The sequence below is a fragment of the Tachypleus tridentatus genome, chromosome 6 (genome assembly GCF_004210375.1).
Source record: "Tachypleus tridentatus isolate NWPU-2018 chromosome 6, ASM421037v1, whole genome shotgun sequence".
NCBI lineage: Eukaryota > Metazoa > Arthropoda > Merostomata > Xiphosura > Limulidae > Tachypleus > Tachypleus tridentatus.
In genome coordinates this window covers 128,889,316-128,911,655 of record NC_134830.1, presented here as the reverse complement: position 1 = coordinate 128,911,655, position 22,340 = coordinate 128,889,316, and the positions used below count along the sequence as shown (strand labels likewise).

The window sequence follows — 22,340 nt, the reverse complement described above, 5'->3', positions numbered from 1 at the left end:
TCTATTTTTATCGTTCCGGTCACACACGCAAATATAATACTGGCTGAAAGAACTTTTTGTATAATGGAGTTATTAGTTAAATGTTACTTTATTTTCTTATTAGAAGAGGTGTGTTAGAAATCATTTTCCAATTAGGTGTTGCAATGCATGCTTTGGTAACAGAGGCGATATCAAGAGAAGATCACTGGCGTGTTAGAATGAAGCACTTTCAATGATACAATGGTGAAACTGAAGTTAGGACCTAACAAGTTCAACGATGATCATAACATAATTTTTACACGTATAAAAAACTACGATTCGATTTTTAACATCAGCTTTGTGATAAAAGTAATTTGATGTTCTTTCTAGTTCACTGACAATTTTCACATTAAGAGCATTTCAAAAGCAAGCATACTTTACTATAGTTAGCCAGTTAATGAATGTTTAGAAAGTTTTTCAGTAAAGTTGTCTGATTGATTGATTGATTGTTTGGTATTGAGCACAAAGCTACACACTGAGGTATCTGTACTATGCCCACCACGAGTATCGAAACCCGGGTTCTTGCGATACGTGTTCGTAGTCATACCTTTGTGTCACTGGTGCGATTTTCAAGAAAGAAGAAAAACATAAGTATGAACTGTATAGAAAGTAAACACGTGCTGATAACACATTTCTAAGATTTAAAAAGTTTCTTCGATTTGATAAAAGTAAATTAATTCTGAACTAATCTAAAAGTGCACATTTTGTAATCAGTATAGATTTTAAAACTCAGTAAAATTATGTCTGCACGTTTATCAGTTAATGAGACTGAACTGGGAAAGCGATTTAAATTTTCTAGAGAAAAACTTTCTCTTACTAATAATAATCAATAATGATAACATAACTATCGATTTTGATATGACATAAAAATATAAATACGAATATTGTTATTCTGAAGTTTTTATCACATCCGAAAACATCATTATTTTTATTACAGGTCAACAAACTTTTTTTCTGTGCATTATTTTTAGCAATATAGGGATTATAGACTTACACTAAATATAACGGTGGCACTCTAAATAGGCGCTTTACATGTGCCACACTTCAAGCAACCGAAAGATTACAAAAGTGACAATTAATACAAGATTCGCTGTGGTGCCATCTTTACGGTCATCAGTTCTAAATATTGAATATTTATACCTGAAACGTGGGCTCTGATATGGCCATTTAACCCATTTATTGCTTAAGGTGCTGTTTACTAAAAGTTGATGTTAGAACGTTAAAGTAAAGATGGTCATGAATATATATATATAAACATTTATCGTTGAATAACATGTGGATGTTTGTCAGGAACCAATCTTAAAATCCTGATCGGTAAAGAGATAATTTCCGAATCCGAGTAAATGATGTTAAGCAGTTTTCTTATTTTTAACCAGAAAGTAAATTGTCTTTTGTACTTGAATACATACAAAATATAATCCAGTACGATATAAAGTTATTTAATGAATTAAACCATAAGAAGAAAAATATTTACCTTTACATTGCGATACGGAAGCAAACCGAGGGATTAAAGGGCCTAACATATTAAGAATATCTTTAAACCAAGCAACTTTTCTATTCATAAAAGTTAAAATATAAAGATTGTAAAAATGAGGGCTTTCGCACTTGAACTAGATACTACCTGTATTTTATTGTGCGATATCTGTAGTTTTTAACATTAACGTTATTTTATGTTATCTTTCCACTGATGTTTAAAATGATACCTGGACTGGGACAGCTGTTGCTCTCCGTCCGGCTTTTCGCATCTTTCGGCATTTCCCCGTATAGTAGAACTGGCGAATGAAAAAGAAAAGAAATTTAATGGCTCGAGTGAACAGTTTACCCAAGTCGGCAAGTACCATCAGCAGTAGTGGGATTCCGATGAAAGCGTAGACAATGGTAGCTGCTCTTCCTGCAGTGGTACTGGGGGCTATGTTGCCATATCCTAAAGGATGAAAAGAAGAACTACACTCCAGGCAATGTAACATATATATACAGTAAAGAAACCTAATGTATAAAAGGTTTATTCAGAACAACTGCAGGTGTATAGAAAAATGAACGACACACCGCTGGACTCGATTGTAAGGATATGCTCTTATGAATTTATTAACGATTTTTAATCAGACAAAAGGCATGACAATGAGCACCAAAATGACAATCAAACTATGCCGATATTTTCATGAGAAACTTAAAACCTAGATTAATGGAAAGAACCTCGAGCCGCCATATTTATAACATTTTTTTTTTATCTTGGTAGGAAATGAAAATTCCGTGTTATTCTTTTACAAACGTGCAAAATCATTCTGTAGTTTTAGTAAGTTCACTTAATATTACTGTCTTGTTCGTATAAGCTTTTCAGACGTTTGTTTTTGTTTGTTTTTGGAATTGCGCACAAAGCGACTCAAGGGCGATCTGTACTGGCCGTCCCTAATTTAGCAGTGTAAGACTAGAGGGAAGGCAGCTAGTCATCACCACCCACCGCCAACTCTTAGGCTACTCTTTTACCAACGAAAAGTGGGATTGGTCGTCACATTATAACGCCCCCACGACTGGGAGGGGGAGCATGTTTGGCGTGACGCGGGCGCGAACCCGCGACCCTCGGATTACGAGTCGCACGTCTTACGCGCTTGGCCATGCCGGGCCTCTTTTCAGACGTAACAATCACGTTTACTACACACAGATATAACTCTCACATGTTTGCTGCACGCAGAGACGTGTGTAGCATCTGTTCTACAAACGTGTTTATATATTAAATGTAATATTGTGTTCAACCAAGCCCTCAGGTTTGAAAAAATTGATTTGACAGATTTATTTGTACTTACATTTATACATTACTAGTATTTGGTTTTGGTGGTGGTGTACGTACGTTAATATAGATGTAAAATCTGACTAAACTAGTGCGAAAAAATACATGTATTATGTTTGCAAATTTTCAAGTTAATAAAGGGTTTATGAATTCAAATCAAAGTAGGTTAAATTACAATAATTATTTTTGGAGAACTAAATCATTTTCACTGTAATTTAGGTTTGATATAATACTGTTCGCGACACCTTCTACCCCTAGTGTAAAACATCGCAATATAGGCTTAAACACTGTCTCACCCCCACAGCGTTTTGTAATTTTTGAATGCTTCCAGATGATTGTACAATTTATTATAGCATTTTCTTACTATTGCCATCGATTAATTTTATATTTAAAAACAACCTGTCACAAATCAGTATTTCTAACAAAAACTGCTATGCCAAAAAAGTGATGAAACAAGAATGTAACCATTACAAGTTCTAGTACCAACTCTGGTAAGAAATGTCCGATAACTAAATGTTCCTCACAAAATGTCTGGAACTCGTCCAAACTGCACTTTTATGCAAAGTATAAAGCATTTATTTAAAAAAGACAACCATACAGAATACATTATCACAAAATTCTGAACTTGCATTAAAAACGCTACTGGTATATTCCAAAGTAACTTCCACAATGTATGACAACTCGATATAATTGTAAAAGAGCACTTTACCAATGACAAATAAACCATCGTCACATCCAAATGAGACATAAAAATAACAGAAACTTACCGGATAGTAAGTTTTTGGATACTATAAAATGTTGATCCTGGTGGTGTTGACCTCAACACTTTCTAAAAAAATTCCAAAAATATTTTATTCAATACTCATTTAACCCTCAGCTGGTCATCTTCCACTTCCTTCATAATTATTACCATTTTGTAAACATACAAAGGGTACTTTGTGTTTTTATCCTATTTCATTGCTTTACATTCTCGTCCCATAAAGAACCAGTAAAAGAAGAACATGTAAGAAAACGAGAGGGAAAACTAACACAGAACTATGCACGAAATTAGGTAGAACTTGTTTTTATTATTAAGAGTATTATTTAAATAACAATTAAGATACACGTTGACTGATGTTTGCCACGATGGTATGTTAAAAAGAATTTATTTGCAGAACATCAGTATATTTCACCTTCTCCTGGCCTGGCATGGCCAAGCGCGTAAGACGTGCGACTCGTAATCCGAGAGTCGCGGATTCGCGCCCGCGTTGCGCTAAACATGCTCGCCCTCCCAGCCGTGGGGGCGTATAATGTTACAGTCAATCCCACTATTCGTTGGTAAAAGAGTAGCCCAAGAGTTGGCGGTGGGTGGTGATGACTAGCTGCCTTCTCTCTAGTCTTACACTGCTAAATTAGGGACGGCTAGCACAGATAGCCCTCGAGTAGCTTTGTGCGAAATTCCAAAACAAACAAACAAACAAACAAACCTTCTCCTTAAAGCTATGAAATGCGTCTAGTAAAGCAAGGAAAACTAAAACTTACGAGCTATAAGCTTTGTTTTCTAGGGTCATATCAGTAACAGTCTATTTTGCTACCGCGGTTTCTGATACTAACAATATGTTTACGGTCGACTGAAAGTCCAATTATTAGGTGTGGTTGTCACGTTCACAACAGGCTCGTCTCGATTTCCAGTATAGGTTATTAAATATTTCAGAATTTTAAGGTGAAAATTCTTTGTTCTTGTACCCAGAAGCTTTTTTGACACATAAGTAGTTGAAAGTCGTACTTTTATCATAAAATCATAGCTAATACCACATAAACACAGAGAGAATTACAACATCTATAAGTACTAGCTGCTAGTGACACAATATCTATTTTATAATCAGAAGTTCAACATCAGTACTGACTACTAGTGACGCAATAGTTTATAATCAGGAGCTTAATATCAGTACAGCTCCTCCGCTAGTGCAGCGGTCTGTGGATTTACAACGCTAAAATCATGGATTCAATTCCCTCGGTGGGCTCAGCAAATAGCTCGATGGTGCTTTGCTACAAGAAGAAACACACACACACAATATCAGTATCATGGACACAATATTTTATAAACAGGATTTTAATATCAGTACTACCAACTACTGACACAATATTTTATAATCAGAAGTTCAACATCTATCAATACTACGTCCAAGTGACACAACTTTTTTAATCCAAATTCCACATCTACCATAATTATCTCCTAGTTACACTAAATTTTATAAACTAAAGCTCAATATCTATCTATCAGTACTCCCTTCTACTGACACTAAATTTTAAAATCAAAAGTTCAACATCTATCAGTACTACCTTCTACTGACACAATTTAATTTTAATCAAAATTAAAGTTCAACATCTGTCAGTACTATCTTCTAGTGACACAGTATCTATTCTATAATCAGAAGCTCAGCATCTGTATTCACTGCTAGTGATACAATATTTTGTAAGAGTTCAACATCTATCCGTACAACTTTCTAGTGAGACAATATCTATTTTACAATCAGGAGCTCAACATAAGTACAGACTGCTAGTGACATTATTTTATAATCAGAGCTTTTAGTGACACTATATATATATATTATAATCAAAAGTTAAACATCTGTTCTAACTGCTAGTAACACAATATTTTATAATCAGCAGCTCAATATCTATCAGTACCACTTGCTAGTGACACGATTTACTGATTTCATTATTTATTATTTGAATTATACGTTAACTCATAACATTTTTCTGAATAAACTTATAAAAATAGTAGAATACCTTCGATACAAAACTTTGTATCTGTTTATGTTACACAGATTATTAGAGGTTACTTTAACAATAACCTGTATGTTTAAATTTTTGGTTATGTTTAGACTAAATTTAAGGGGTTTAATTAAAATAAGTGTTTGATATAAGTGTTTATCCGATATTCTTTCTCATTTTCAAAGCACACTAATTTTAATGGTAAGTTTTCTAGAAAAATTACTTTTTTGTTTTATTCTTTCGTGGCTGTAAGAATTATTTGACTTTTCCATGAAACCGAAATTGATGTTGTAATGTGTGATTCTTTAGTTGGTTTGTCACCTGGGAGACAGCACCCACTTGTCACATTCTTTCTGACAGATGATCCCTAATAATGAAACATGAACAACTACTGGGTTTAAGTGCAACCTACAATGGTACCGATTTTTCAGCATTTTTTATAAGCGAGAAAATATGTGAAAGTGAATCACTTCTTAACTACTGAGAGACAATTATTTTAATTAGATAATTCAAAAGCACTTTATAACTAATAAAAAGTTAGAAGTGATAAACTGCTAATTTGGTGATTTTCGAAGTTAGTATCTCTTAAGGTGGTTTCACTGGTCTACCAGTTTTATCTGCCATTTTGCGTGATTTCGACAGCTAGCTATCGTTTTCCTTGTTGCTATTAAAGAACTGTTTTTAAATAAAAAAATTTCTTTTTTATATTCCCTACTTTACATGCACGTATTTCTTGAGTTATTCCTACTTCCTAAAGTGAAAACAGTCACTTCTTGAGCACTGCCAATTGCGTAACGAGTGACCAGTGTTTTCGAACCCTTTGATTTTACTAAAGAATGAATAGTTGTATTATTCTATTCTCTAACGACTAAGTAGAAGCCTCTAAAGCATGTTCTATCGAGTTAGAAGCTATTTTCTGAGTGTTAAATCTGTTAAAATACTAACAAGGCTTAGTTTAATTCTAAGAACATCAGTTATATTCCAATTTATAAAGATGCAAGTAAATGTCGAACACACGACAAACGAATGTTTATTCTACACTATTTTATATACTACAGTTTGGAAATAGCATAGGTATTTTTAAAGATAACAATTCCAAGATTAAATGTCAACTTACTATGATATCAAAAAAAGTTAAGTCTACCACGTTTCTGATACATGATTTCGCTGCGTTATGCCTTCCACGTTTTTAATACGTGATTTCGCTGATTATTAAATACAGAAAAATATTTGCAGTTTTTGAGTTAGGTAAATAAAATGAAATATTTTATAAAGAATAAATAATCAAATTTATACATCTTGAGTCAACTAATTTGAATACGTTATATATATCATTTCGAATGAAAACCCAGAAAAATATTTATATATTTGCTCTTAACGCTTCTCAAAATTAAGAAAGAAACTTGTTTCTTCTGTTAAGATTTTGTAAGTGTGATGTGTCAGTTAATAACTGAAAGTGGGATGATTTCTTCCCTGTAAATTTTGATTATGAATAGTCTCTGACTCGTGCTGCTTGAGGTTATTGTATACCGCACTTGGATTCATTGTCCTTCTATAAACTGTTGTACGAAATAATGGTTATTTCTATCTTTCTATTGTAGAAGACAAAAGAGATTCGAAACGTTGTCCAAACTTTGACCACATAGGACATTGCAAGTAAAACTTGGAGTTTGAGAAAAACTTCAAGTAAAGCCATGGGATCAGAAAGTATTTAAGTAAATATTTTGTCACAAAGGGCATATCGTTTAAGCTCTAAGTATGAGGTGTATATTAAAAGACAGATCTGGCTTATAATGTTTTATAAATAGAATCTTCGAAATAAAATGCATGCTACAGATGTTTTAGAGACAGAAACTTATTCAGTAATAATGTTGATAATAGAAGACATATCAAATAATACTTTGAGGATAAACAGTTTATAAAGTAAATTTTGGAAACATGAAACGCATCACGTACTGCTTAAGAGCTATGTAACTGATCAATTACAGCTCTGATAACACGAGGCATGTAAACCAAAGCTTTGAGATATACGTCTAATCAAGTAAAAGTTTGCAAAGCTGGAAAATGTTTAAATTGAAAAAGTCTTTAAAGGTAAAAAACATAAAGTTTTGTGGAGAGGAATTTTTAATGTACTTAATTTTGTTTTTCAGTATATATAAAATATCTTTCAATTCCATAATGATTCCAATATTTTATTGTACAGTTTCTTAACGAAAAAAATTGTGAAGGATGAATTTGCTGCAAAATCACGTTTCGTCTGTGTGTACAAAAGAAATAGATAGTTAAGTAATATAATAGCGTTTACTGTTTTCTTTCAATATGAAATTTCTCATATTGGGAAGTTTACTGGACAGATCTGTTTTAGAATTAACTGCTCCTGTTATCCCAACATTTGCATATTATATTCCACTGTTGTGTAATGAGTTACTATCCTAAAGATTAATAGAATGAACACAATTACAAAAAAAAAACAACAAATTTTCGGATTATCACTTAAGTTTTTAAAACGTGAATATTGTACACGACGGTGTTGATAAAGTATCCGAAGTTGGACTGTGCTCAAATGGATCTCATAAAAGATCACATACCTATGGTTGTTACAACAGTAGCACAAAAAAGTAAGCCATCCCAGGTGGTCCATTCCGACTCTCTTTTGTCACCAAATGGACCTGCGTAACCTTGACGATAAGCCAGAAGTAGCTCATTCTCAAAGTCCATCACTTTGTCAAGTGCCTGATCCATCCAGGCAGAATGGTTTGTGGACCTTGAACAATTCCAGAGTTGGCGAAGAAGCTGAACTCGTACGATAGACATATTAAATTTCTTTTGAACTCCGTATTGCTTCTCAAGCGCTTTAAACACTAGAGCCCCAGTGTATAGATAAGTTGAGATTAAAACTAACAAAAGGATATGTTGTAATCCGTAACGGGTCACAAGCTTCAGGTAACTGATGCAACGACCGTCCCTCTCCTCCGATGGTTCTATTGTGATCACAGACCTGAGAGTAGCATGCGGTGGAAGATCTTGAGCGTGCAATTTATAGTCTGGTGGTGCTTCTGACCTTTGACTCAGAGATCTGCTAATGCTTGCATTTACTTTTAAGTCGTGGAGTTCTATTGCTGTAGTAGCCATGACTCTTACACTGAAGAATGTAGAATATATTGTCTTTGAGAATTCAATAATAATTCTAATTTTTGAAGTTGAAACTGTTTCCAAGTTTTCCTGAACCACAAAGATTATTTATCTCAAACAAATATCATGTATTGTTTCCGCATTTTAACGAATTGTAAACAAAAATAACTTTAATAGTAGCCTTACGATTTCCAACTGACAAGAGTTGTCCAGCTATTATCAGACCAGAGCACGTGAGTTATCAGGAACTCCACTGTTTCATGTAGGTCAAGAAATTATTTTATACATGGCTCCTGAAGACAGTTCCTTTGCAAAAGAACCTTTTTTCGATAGCGTTATAATTGTATAAGGTTACAACCAAACATTTTTCTTTTAGTTTTTAAATCAGTAATTGTGTTTTACATTTATAGTAGTTATAAATAAGCCTTATATCTGTCTTTCTAATTCAAAATATATTTAGATTAGTTTTGACTTAATAACTTTAATCTAGGTACAGTTTCATTACAACTGTTATGCCAACCACACTAAGTAGACCTCTTGTTCGATGTGATGTGGACTTTCTGGTTTATATGTCAGGTGTTCTTGTTACTAACAGATGGGCTTACTCATCACGTGACCTTTAGCCTTGTAAAGGAGCTATACATACAGTGAAAGCTGTTGTCGTTTGCTATTCAGCAAAAAGCTGCACAAAGGGCTATCTGTGCTTTGCTCACCACGCGTATCGAAACCCGGTTTCTAGCAGTATAACTTCGCAGATATACCACTGTGCCCCTGAGGGCACACAGCAAAAGCCTTTTATCAGAATAGGCGGTATGAGAGGAAGGTAATTATTACGTATGGTACGTGTACGTTTTAAACGATTTAGGTATTTTTATAGAAAATCAACCCAAAACCTTGAATTTTCTTGTAAAACTTATTCATAATAAGTATAAACAAGCAGAATGACTTTGAGAAAACAAAACATATAAATCACAGCGAAATTTTCTTTAATATATTTCATGATCAACAAAGAATGATTTATTATTACAAGTTACAAATTAATCACCAAAAGCTAAGGAAGAATCATAAACCGACAGGTCCTAAATTTATGATAAAATAATATAAAAATCACGTTTTAGGGGCTTTAAAATTATATGTTTATCGAAATGTTTAATAGTGTCAGAGAAACACCGTTAATGTTTACATTAAATAACGAATGATTGTGATATAGGGGAAAATGTCTATTTTTAGGACGAAAAATAATCACAATTGTTTTTGTGGTGTTAAGATAAGACGCCAGTGAGAACTTCAAGCTAAAAAGGAAGTGATTACAGCCTGAAATACTTTACTGGGTGTATACCTAGTACCATGGACGTATTGGTATGCCTGAACCTTCAGGAACCTTAATAAAAAACTGAAGGCTTTAGAGAGAGTGCTTTTAAAAGGAATAGCTACACTTCTACATATAAATGAGTCAATACGTTTGATATAGTTAAGTTTCATAGTTTGTAGATGAAACCACGGTTCTAGACAAAAGTAAAAGCTTTGAAAATAAAAAAGTAACAAATAATGAGGCTTTTCAGGGTTAAAGTCACTAAGCCTTGTGACTTTAGAAGTTAATCCATTATCAACAGCTGCGAACGAAATCCAGCATCGATATACAGCAAAGGTTGCTGGACAGCAATAAATCTGTGGAGTTATTTAACTAAAATGCGTTCTAAGCAATACTAATAACTCGATAAAAATCAACACTTGTTGAAGGTTTATTATTATTTAAAATTTAATGAACATAAAATTAATGTAATTATTCTAGAAATCTGAGTAAAATTCAAAACGAAAACAATGGTACAAAATGTTGAAAGCAGGAAAAGAAATCTAAATCGGGCGTGCTTGAGACGACAGATGAGTATTCAGTTTTATCTGAGACAGATTTGCGCCTATTTCCCGGAACTAGTACTATGCATAACTGGTGCACTCATAAACATACCTGATATTCAGTGGTGCTAATTCAGGAAGTGAATGATCAGTCAACTTAAGAATATCATTTGTATCTTCCAAGTTGAAAAGTGTTGTTTCCAAGTTGTAAAGCTATTTTTACAGAAGAGGGGTAAACATATTCAAGTGAGAATGTATGCACAGCAATAGCAATACATTTATGATATGTAGTGGAGAAGTATTGTCTATTCACGAGTTTAAGTCTGTTTCTGTATTTGGAAAGATTTCAAATATATGAGGGTTGACTGAAAATCTGATGCCAAGGCCTTCTCTTTATTGGTCATACATCATTAACATATGTTGTAATAAAACATAAGAGTCAGTTAAACCTGGTGTATCGATTAGTTGGAATATGTAAGGAGCTGATGGAGAAGAAATCATTTGCAAAACCAGTACCCAATAAATTAACGTTAAAAATAGCGGAAGGATCCATACGAACATTTGGTATATCTCTTTCTACATAAATCCTACAACATAACCAATCGACATTACAGTTGTTAAAAATAGCTTATTTGTGTTTGGATGACTATATGCTGCCGTGACTGGTAGTTGACCCAGATTACTAATGTTGAGGAAGAAACACCATTTATATATGTATAATATAGTTATTAACAAGTTGTTGTTTAGGCACCGAAAGCTGGAGAAACAATAAAAAACCAAGAATATTACAGTTTGTGACAAAAATCAAGTACATTACACGTGTTTAATGAAGTACTCTACACGTGTGTAATTCTGCACATTCTTCTTCATTTTTACAATTCAATTTCAAAATCAGAAGCGCGTAAGATCAGTATTTAAGAATTAATGCAACAAGGTTTAAGCTTAATGGCGTGTTATTAATTACAACACTTGGTATGATGTTAACATCTTTCAAGTTATCCAGCATAGCAATAATTAATTTACTCATCACTAAATACCAGTATTAGGCCAAATACAATTTTAACACTGCATTCTCTATTTAGTCCTTTAGACATTTAAGAACTAGAAAAACATGTATAATAATGTTTCAACCTTATTTAGCAAATGAATTTAGCAAAACATGTCGTTAGCAATGGGTACGATGTTTTGCTAAATTCAGAGCTCATCAGGTTTGTTGATACACAGTAATCACAATGGTAGCCGGAACAGTATTTATATAAGCCATTTGATTAAATAAGTGCTGTAATTGTGTTAACACTCTCTTCAATATGGCAAAGAATTTTATCAAACAGCTGAAGAAAGATGTGTAATTTAACATATCACAACAAAATATTAACAAGATATATATATATATATAATGACTAAATATAACATCAAATTATTACAAACAACATCTGTAACCTTATATCAGTTCATGTTAAGCATTCAGTACTTGGTTGCAACTCTGCACAGTCATGTGACATGCTCTCAATATGATTATTAATGTAATCTACCGTGATTTCATCTCATATTGTCACTAGAAGGCGCTGCAACTCAACTACAGTAGCTGTTATAGGATCGTGGCTAATATTTTTCCTACTCAGTTCTGCTCAACAGTTCTCAGTGATTTTACAATCTGGAGACTTTGCTAGTCGTGAAAGTGTCGTGACATCGTCCTAATCGAGATAATTCTGTACAATACATACAATATGGGCATTGTCATTGTCGTCCTGAAAAACGTTATTGCTAAATCTTGCCCTGATACATGGCAGAAATGTCGTCTCTAGGTGACGCCTCTAGGAAACGTCATTGATGTTTGTTTTGAGAATATGAAGATCCCTTCTTACATCACACCTCCTGTAGGTACTCTGTAAGAAAAACAGTCTTCTATCATATGTTCTCCAAGTAAATGACGAAACGAATTCTACCAACAGCTTTAATAAGCCTGAAAAGATGACATGTCGCCAGTGTCACAACTGCAGCTTAGTATGCTGTCTTGTCCAAGAAACATGGTGACAGCAATACATTCTGGTTCATATCGGCTTGTATATAGCCCTTCTTGAAAATAATTGTGTTTGGTCAGTCTCCTATTCACTGTTATTCTGGATATCCTGGAATGAGTGTTCGTTCCACTCCTGTTGTAAGATGTTGCAATATTTCATTTTATCTTGACGTGTTAATCTGACCTAAACATGGTCATCTCAAGCAGTAGTGTTTGGAGTCTACCAGTAGTCTTTCCTGGAAAAACGTCTCCTGTAGTGCGATTACATTTCAGGATTCTGAATACAGTATATTGGGGGGGGGGTATCTTAGTGTTTTATAATTTCTGTGTGTTTCATAACATTTGTGGATTTGACAACCTATAACATCTGGCATGTGAAGAGACATGACTCTACATTAAGTACATAGGAATTATCTGAAGAAAGTGTTGATGTGTTTGGAAAAAGATTGTACCAAAAGCACATTCTTTTATACAAAACAGGTTTGTCTTTCTTTTGACGAATAAATGTTTAAAGCAACTTATACAAACCAGAATAACAACTCATACATGTTTGTTGGATGATACGATATATTAAGATTATTACTTAGGCATTTACTCAGTAACTACTTCATGCGTGTAGACAATAACATCAATATAGAACAGTATGTGATCATTCTGTCTAAGATAGTTTTATAACACTGGATACGTCAAACATACTTTTGTTTGAATACTATTATTATATGTCTTTCTAATCCTTGAAAACTCCTAGGGTGCTGAATATAAAATGCAGTATTATGAATATAAAAGTATTATACGCCTAACATTAATGTTTAATGACAAGTAAGTTAATAATATTTTTAGAACTCAAGATGTACTAGTTTTTGAGTAACTTTATAAGATATTTAAGACTGTAAGTTAAAGTCACATTCTGTTATTGTACTCATATGGTTATGCAATATTCAAAAATCAGAGAGGTAAAACAAGCATGATGTTAATTTCAATACTTAGAAAACTAGATGTCTTTAAGTAGCATCCTCGAAGATGTTCTTTTTAAAGAGTAAATAAAAGCAAAATTAAGTGTAACATATATTTTTATTTCTTGCTTTTGAAGTTAACGAGTCAGTCGGTGCTGTATTATACAGAGTGCATAGTTTTTCTCGTAATTTATGGCAGCGCACGTTTTACCCATGTCAAAAATTGCAACGTTAAGCATCCCTTATATTACGTCAGTTTAGTATGTACTGACTGGCAGACAACACACTACTTTATAATTAGATATGTGAGTGGTTTAAACAGGCGAGCCCTTCAGGCAGTCTCCCTTCCTCTTTCGTAGAAATTATATACTCAACTTTCAGACAACTAAGCTAAAATCAAGAAGTGACACTAATACAGAATTTCAACGTGAGAACTATAATAAAGCGTGCCTTAGTTAGAAAGATAGTAGTGAGACTGAGAATACATGATATATTAAATATACCCTCAGTATGTTAAACTCGTAGGTGGACTGGAAAAAGGAGAAATGAAGTTCGAGTTTACAACGTGTGGAGTACAACTTACTGTTTGCAGCTAAATTAAACACTGAGTATGCACGTTAGTCACATACTTGTATGAAGATCACAACGAAACTTAAGATGGTCAATAGATACTTCTATTAAAATAATAAATTACGGAATTCTCCCCCTAACATGTATCACTCACTGTCATGGTTTACTGAAACATAAGTCTAGTTATTAACTAACAAACTGTTGGAAATATTTTTCTCTCAAACGTTTTAGAAGCTCGAGACAGCCCTTTTTAAGAAGTTGATCAGTTAAACACTAAACGCTCTACACTACAAAAATACATTATAAAAAATAAAGTTACAGTTTGAGTATGTAGAAGCAGCCAGTATCTATTTTCCAGATAATATATATTTTCGAGATATTCTATATTTTAACATATTTCTCTCCTTTTGTTTCATCAATTCATATGAATGTTGAGAAAACTGACGAATCTTTCACTGGACATTTCTTTAGTCATTCTTGTAAAAACTGTTTAACTGGTCTTTGTTTCTTATGGAAATGTTTAAAGATTTAGGAAAAGTATTAGGTGTTAGAAATTTACATTTTATGAGTATATGAGACAAGTGAAAGTTTTATAAGTTGAAGATGCGTTTGATACATTTTCAATATCATTGCGAATATTTTGAGGTAAAAACTTTACATTTTACAATTTTGTTTGTATTAGTTATCATTAAAACATTTATCTTTCACCACTGACGATCTCAAAACTATAAACGTTTTGCTCGAGAATGGATGTATAAGTTTTAATATCCAGGAAAAGCAAGAGAAAACTATAAATCAAACATACATTTCAATGGTGTAGCAGACTAAATGCTAGTATGTGTGGAGGTTTATTTAACTAGCAGACTGAGGAAATACGTACTAAAGACGCACCCATTATGGCCAAAGTCCGAGGGCTCGCCTTAGAGCTCTAAAAGCTGTTGGGTTTTGGATTAAACTTTAGGCGTTTTCCTGGCATTCCTCTGATTATTTCTCCTAATTTTAATGCATTTTAAGTAGTACAGACTTAAATGTGAGGGGTTCTACCCCTCTCTTCCTACGTCACTGCATTTTGAAAAGAAAAAACACAAGAAATGTTTGAAAGCTTAACTCGCAGTTATTTGTAGTTAACTTTAAATAGATATACATTGTGAAAAACAAGCTGGAAAACAAACAAACGGGAACTTGTAATATTATACAAATAAAAGTCAAAGACCAAATCAGTGGAAATCTATATCTTCACTTTATTGTTATGAAGTCAGAGATCTGAGATGTATTAATACTTTACACTCTTGTTTCCGTTACTACTTTATACCGAATTACAGTGCTCTGAACCCTTAATGATGAAAACCCACTTGAAATAAAAATGTATCTCAGAACGCCTGGTGTGGGTATTAACACTTTTATTATTGATAAGGAGAGAACAACGTTTCGACCTTCCTAGGTCATCTTCAGGCTAAATAGCCATTAGATGAATGAATCTTATCAATCACATAAGGCTGATGCACATTGGCTGACTATGAGTTTCGACCTTCCTAGGTCATCTTCAGGCTAAATAGCCATTAGATGAATGAATCTTATCAATCACATTGGCTGACTATAAGTTTCTTAAAGTGTTAACAGCGTGAAACTAATTTCAAATCAACAGTACAGTTGCTTCGATACCTGGACAAAGTAGATAATCATGGATATAACCAGCACATAACTAAAAAGCTGGACAGTTTTAGTCCTTATAATCTTATAATAAAAGTTTCGAAACTGAATGCACCTTCAATGAATAGATTTCATAAAGTTATCTTGTATTCTAGATTCCTAATGATATGCATTCTGTCACATCAATATGGAAAAAAAGCTTGTTTGCGACAGTACAACGAACATTTCCAGTATATCAATTACAGGTGAAGTAATATTATTTTTATTGAATCACTCTTAACTTGGAGCTGGATATCAAGAGTATACTTATTGTTAATTTAGTATGAAACAAGATTTTATCCAATTTCAAACTAGAGACAGTAGTAGAAATGTAACATGGACATGCCAACTTGTACATCATAAGAAATGTTACCGTTGATAGATACCACATTCTATGAACTTGTGCTAACATATGTTTATGTAATTAGCTCTGGCATCTATCTATTATAGTCTCTGTGCTACAAAGTTCAACACATTTATTGAAGAACATCCAAGATAGACTTCAATCCCATTGGATGTGTAAGATCCTCTTGGAAAACGCATTCAGCTCCCCATATATCACCAAGCGCTAAAGATGCCTTGAAAACGCATATTAAAGGAAAGTACCAAATTCCTCATCATTATCCTAATTTTAAACATGCAATATTAATACCATAGTGTCAAAGCTGTTCACTCTGACCATACCTTATATTGTAGAGGTGAAAAACAAATATTCTATTTACGAATACGGGCTTAATGATCCAGTATTTACGTTTCAGATTCGGTGACGGACCTGCAGGTAACTGAATTGAATTTAAAATATGCTAAATAAGGTTACTGACATTAATCTATAAATATGATAACTTTCAATTATTTGAGTCATTAAATGGCTTCTTTAGTGCAGTTTAATATGTAACATGCTATTCAACTTACCTATCGTGGTGTACACGGTCCCGCAGAAGAATAGGGATCCAAAGAACGTCCACTGCCTTGCTTCGTCTATTGTAGAGGCACTGGATGAAATAGCTTTAAACACTTGTCCTTCATAGTTCTTCAGCTCCAAATGAGCTGAGCTCTGCCATTCTTCCTCAGATATATTATATATTCTAGAAATATTCCACAAAATGTCTGCCATAACATTCCGAACGTCTGGAAGATCAATGATCTCAGGACTTTCGTGTGGACCCTCTAGCAAACGGAAAATGACAGCTCCCACAGAAGCGTAGGTCATGAGAACGATAAATAGTAAAATATGAGTGAACCATTTTTTAGAGAAAGCTTTTAGGCGTTCTGCTATTGTAACAGCAGCTGTTTTAGTTTTATCCCCCAAATCATAAAAGTCAGATGGGTCTATCAGCCAAATCTGTGGTGTATGGTCAGGACCTGTGGGACTAGTCCGTGACATAGTAGATGGCTGTCGATAGTATACGGGCTTTTGATCACCACTAACTGGCCATTGAGGTTGAACAATAGTAGGATACGGAGAGGTTGACATTGTTGAAACGTTTTTTATCCAGTATCTTAATCACTTAACGAAAACAACATTAAAACATCTAAAATTCTAGTAAAACTTAAAGGGAATAATTTCAAATACATCTTAAACAATTACCATAGAGTCCAAAACGTTTAATAGATGGATAATGTGAGGTATGAAACATTTAGTAAAGGTTTCTTAATCATTTAAACTTTCTAGTTTTAAACAAAAGATATACAAATAACTTCAAGAATTTTTTTTTTGTCCTACTAAATAAACTTGGAAATTTATATTCACGTAAGCTTTGAACAAAGTGTAGATGATTGCATTTGTCGTCCAGACAAAAATACTGTACACGTATAAAATCACTTATGGTTGACTGATTACCCGTTTGTTATAAGTCTATTGATTATTTAACAGTTACTTGAGTCACTTCCCTAAGAACTATACATACCTACTTGGCAACGTTTACTAAAGTAATACAGTTGTATAAGGCAATTTTCAAAGTCACTAGTCTCAGTCACACACTTATTTACAGTTTTAGTTGAAACGATGCACGCACAGAATAAGAGGTCCCTTCTTCACGACATATTGAGTGGACCTTACAATACTTATCTGATATTAGCTGCTTTCTCTTTTAGTCTTGAATGAGAACGTTCTGGTCATGTAACGCCGCTGGATGAGTGAGATGTTCTGTTTTTATAATTCTGCTGACTAACCCAACTTTCTCACACTTTTGTAGTTCGGCACTGCATTTACCTCAGCTTCTGCAACAGGCTTGAAGATAAAACTTACCGATCTCAAAATAGCAGTAATAATTTTAGCTTTTCGCTCTCACTCGAAGAATCCGAATCTAGCGAGCACAGTCTTACAAAATTTTAGATCATAGAGACTTGCTAAAATAACAACAAAAATAATTTTTGGAGAAGTGTTTTATTCAAGAGTTTTAGCATTTTAAATATATATATGTACACACAAACACCTACATGTTGCGTTCACGGTTGTTTAACGCGATAATAATCAACACGTTTTATTTGTACAATTTTTAAAATAATTTTCTTCATTTAATTTTTGATTGACGAATACTTTGTATATTATCAAGTGATAAACACTTGTATTTTGCTTTTATAAATAATTTAAAGTTCTGGTTTTGGCTGGCTGGTATGCTTTCAATACTTTTCGTTTACTATTTAGCATGATAGTTTGTTTGTTTTGGAATTTCGCACAAAGCTACTCGAGGGCTATCTGTGCTAGCCGTCCCTAATTTAGCAGTGTAAGACTAGAGGGAAGGCAGCTAGTCATCACCACCCACCGCCAACTCTTGGGCTACTCTTTTACCAACGAATAGTGGGATTGACCGTCACATTATACGCCCCCACGGCTGGGAGGGCGAGCATATTTAGCGCGACGCGGGCGCGAACCCGCGACCCTCGGATTACGAGTCGCACGCACGCCTTACGCGGATAAATTGTTGACCATGCCAGTTTGTATACAAGTCAACAAAAAGCATTTAGCATGATAGACAAACTCATATGTTTTGTCCTTAATTCACATACCCTTTATCATTCTGCCTATTTCCTCTTTTATCCAGATAGTTCCTTTCTCTCGAATACCTCGATACAGTAGTTCTTCATGATTATCACAAATATAAGTCAAAGCTAACTTGTAAAGATTAGTAAAATCTACCATGATATCCTTTATATTTAGTTGTCTTTCTAATGTTATTTATGTACACGTACAGTAACAAACTAAACAGCCAGCATCATAAAATCAAATAATACTTCCGAGATTCTGAAATTTTTTTATAAGGAAGAAGGCTACGGAAAACATACACACACATAATAATGGAATAAGAGATTTATCTACCAAAATTCTATTTTAATCCCGAATAGTAAGGAAACATAGATAATTTTCTGGACAAGATTGAAAATTTGAAATCTATCTGTTTTAAAAGTATTGCCCAATATTATGTTGTTGTTTTTATCTTTAAAAGTTATTGAACTCTAGGACGCTGGCTTACCTTAATACTTCTTACATTTGTACCTAAAACTGTTTACAATAGTAGAGTGCTTAAAACCTTCTTGTTGATATTTAAACAAAGGATATGTGATGTGAAACCGAACAATTTATGATAAACGTATTTTTAACAGTAAGTTTATAAAACTTATTTGGTGTGTTTTAGCTAAGCCTAATCCCAGTTCGACGGTGTTGGATAACTAGAGAATATTTAAACATAGAATGAAAAAGTAAAAAAGAAAATATAATATAATTCTTTGTTTGTTTTAGGATTTTCACGCAAAGCTACACAAAGACATAAATGTTCGAGATTTGAACTGATAGACCATAAGAAAGGCAACTAATCAACAGCACCTGTCACAAAGTCTTGGGTCACTCTTATCTAACTGATGAATAGTGGAGTTGACCCACGACCCCATCTTGGTAGTGCGTTTGTAAAGAAATATGAATCGCAAACCACGTACCATTACGTTCACACCTTGGATATGCTAACCATTCAGCCATTACCAGTCCGATAAAAGAAGTCCAAAAGTTCAACAGCTTTTTGAAGAGTGTGCCATTTAAAATCAGTACCATAATATGGCGTATAAACTGAAAAATACAGACTCTAACTGAAACAATGATAAGATGGTTCAAGAGCAACACTTTGAATGTTTATGGTTTAACAATCTCATCTTCATAATACAGGTAATAGTTTTAAAGCTGCAAAATAAGTTACTGAATGATACTAAGTTAAGAAACAGAGAACACGATTATCAGTTATTATGGATTGTATACAAAAGTTTTAGTTCACCTCATACTGAAGAATGAAAGTTAACCCTAAGTTTTTTTTCATATTTTATTTTTCTCAGTTAAAGGCATATATTAGTAGCGTGCTCGTCTTCTTCTTCAGAGATGAGTTACTGAATTTAATGGTAAATGCTGATATTCTAAGGTGAAATTATTTCCGGATATGGAAAATGACGAGAAAAAAGTGTAGGCACATCACATTTGTTCAGACAATGGTTGTCAATATAACTTGCTTTGTAGGTTTTAAGTATTTCCAACAGTGCGACGTTCGGTGAATGTTCTTTGTCTTCAACTTGAAGAGCTGCTTTAACATATATTATTTTCTAAAGATATATTTTCACTGTAATTGTATATATATATTCATATATCTGATAATTTTCTATTTAATTTTGCAATAAGTAACGCTTAACTAATGTTATTTAATACAGAAATTAAGAAGAACAAAATGTCTATTTATCGGTCCAGGTTGTTCCATGATCTAAACTAAACTTAAAACCCCAAGATCAATTCTTATCCTTTAAATTCCCATAAACTGCATCCACAACGTGTAAAAGCAACGCATTCCAAAGGCCCACCACCCTGTTTAAAATGAAATAGTTTTAGCTAAAGACGACTCCTATCTTGCAAAAGAAAATATTTTCTCCTCCAATTCTACTAGTTTCACCATTAACTAACAGAAAAGATGGTGCATCGACACTATTATTTCACTTAACAATACTATACATGTCTAGAAAATGTCCTTTAACAGCCTTTTTTTTTTCAAGAAAATGCGGTTTCAGAGATATTACACCTTCACATCCAGTTATCACTATCAGTTTTCTTTTGATCTCTTCCGAACAATTCAATGTCCTTTGTACAGCAAAGAGCTTAAGATTCAACACAACACTTAATATTGTGCCTAAATAATGAGTTATGCAAAGAAATTATGATTTATTTGGACTTATATTCAACATTTCTGTATCAAGATCCTCTTTTCCCATAATAAGAATCTTGATATTCTGATTGATTAGTTTCTTAAACCATCCAAGTAGTGTGATGTTGTCAGTGGAAAAATAAGTAGAATTTTAGGATATTTCCAACAAGCTTATAAGTATACTTTATGTCGTTATAACATACACTGTTGTAATTATAATACATCATTTTTTGCGAACACAAAACAAAACATCATTCTCTTTACAGCCAAGAACGCCATAAACCTTAATACACTACTGGCCGAAACCTTAAGGCCAATAAACATAAAGAAAAAATATGCATTTTGTGTTGTTATACTCAAATAAGTGGTTATATAGACCATGCCAAAGCAAATGTTTGAAGTTATTTGCAATGACGGCCGTGCAACTCACTACTATGGCCTCTTCTTGGGCATTTCCCACCCCGTCTAGGACCGTTTAGGTATGGTCGATGTATGCGTTTGCAGAAGGCTGGCTGAAATGTTATTCCAAGTGGTGAAAATGACTTCACGAAGATCATGCACTGTTTGGAATTGACGTCAATTTCTATAAACTTCTCTTGCCATCCACTTCCAAACATTTTCAATGGGGTTCAGCTGGAGCGAACACGCTGCATGGTCCAAAAGAATCACGTTATTCGCCACGAAAAGCCCTTTGTCCTGCGTGCATTGTGGATTTTAACGTTGTCCTGCTGAAAGATCCAGTCATGTTCACACAAGCGAGGGCCTTCAGTCAATAAGGATGCTTTCTCCAACATGTAGCCAGCTGCTGTTTGACCCCCTGTATAACCTGAAGCTCCATTTTTCCATGGAAGGAGAAAGCACCCCAGATCATGATGGAACTTCCTCCACCGTGTCGTGTAGAAAATGTCTCTGGTGGGATATCCTTATCGTGCCAGTAACGTTGGAAACCATCTAGACCATCCAGGTCAATTTTTTCTTATCAGAGAACAAAACCTTCGTCCACCTTTCTACGTCCCATGTTTGACGCTTCTCAGTAAAGTTTAACCGAGCTGTTTCGTGGTGTGGAAGGAGGCGTGGCCTTTGAAGACGTCTACGGTTTTAAAAGCCTTTCTCTTGTAGATGCCGTCTTATTGTTCTTGAGCTGCATTCTGCGTTCGTAAGGGCTTTAATCTGGTTCGACGATCGGCTGGTATCTTGCTGGACAACCCGTCAAATCCTCCTGCTCAACGCCGGCGAAATTTTCTTGGGCCGACCACTTGAAATTCTCGTTCCGTATCCCTCAGGGTCTTTTAATAAATTTACAACAGCAGTTTTACTACACCCAATCTCACCAACGATGGCACGTTGAGAGAGATCTTGCTTTTGCAGCTCGACAATTCTGCCACGTTCAA

At 34.0% G+C, this 22,340-nt stretch overlaps 1 protein-coding gene and 1 long non-coding RNA gene across 9 annotated transcripts in view; one reads left to right on the top strand and one right to left on the bottom strand.

The window, feature by feature from the left end:
* The window catches only part of LOC143253637 (TWiK family of potassium channels protein 18-like), a 25,243-nt gene extending 7,204 nt beyond the window's left edge, over positions 1-18,039 (bottom strand). The window contains exons 1-3 of one of the 3 annotated variants that reach the window (XM_076507816.1): positions 17,686-18,006; positions 16,691-17,285; positions 1,722-1,942 (exon numbers count right to left, since the gene is read on the bottom strand). In XM_076507816.1, coding sequence (XP_076363931.1) covers positions 1,722-1,942; positions 16,691-17,252 — 783 coding nt within the window. In that variant the 5' untranslated portion in view covers positions 17,253-17,285; positions 17,686-18,006. Of the gene's footprint in view, positions 1-1,721; positions 1,943-8,148; positions 9,222-16,690 lie in introns of those variants that run through there. The other 2 variants (XM_076507815.1, XM_076507817.1) reach the window with 2 other exon arrangements.
* LOC143253640 (uncharacterized) overlaps positions 12,180-22,340 on the top strand; it is a 26,271-nt gene continuing 16,110 nt past the window's right edge. For 5 of the 6 annotated variants that reach the window (XR_013029752.1, XR_013029751.1, XR_013029747.1 and 2 more), the window contains exons 1-2: positions 12,622-13,046; positions 19,518-19,934. This is a non-coding gene — a long non-coding RNA (uncharacterized LOC143253640). Of the gene's footprint in view, positions 13,047-19,517; positions 19,935-22,340 lie in introns of all 6 variants that reach the window. The other variant, XR_013029748.1, reaches the window with a different exon arrangement.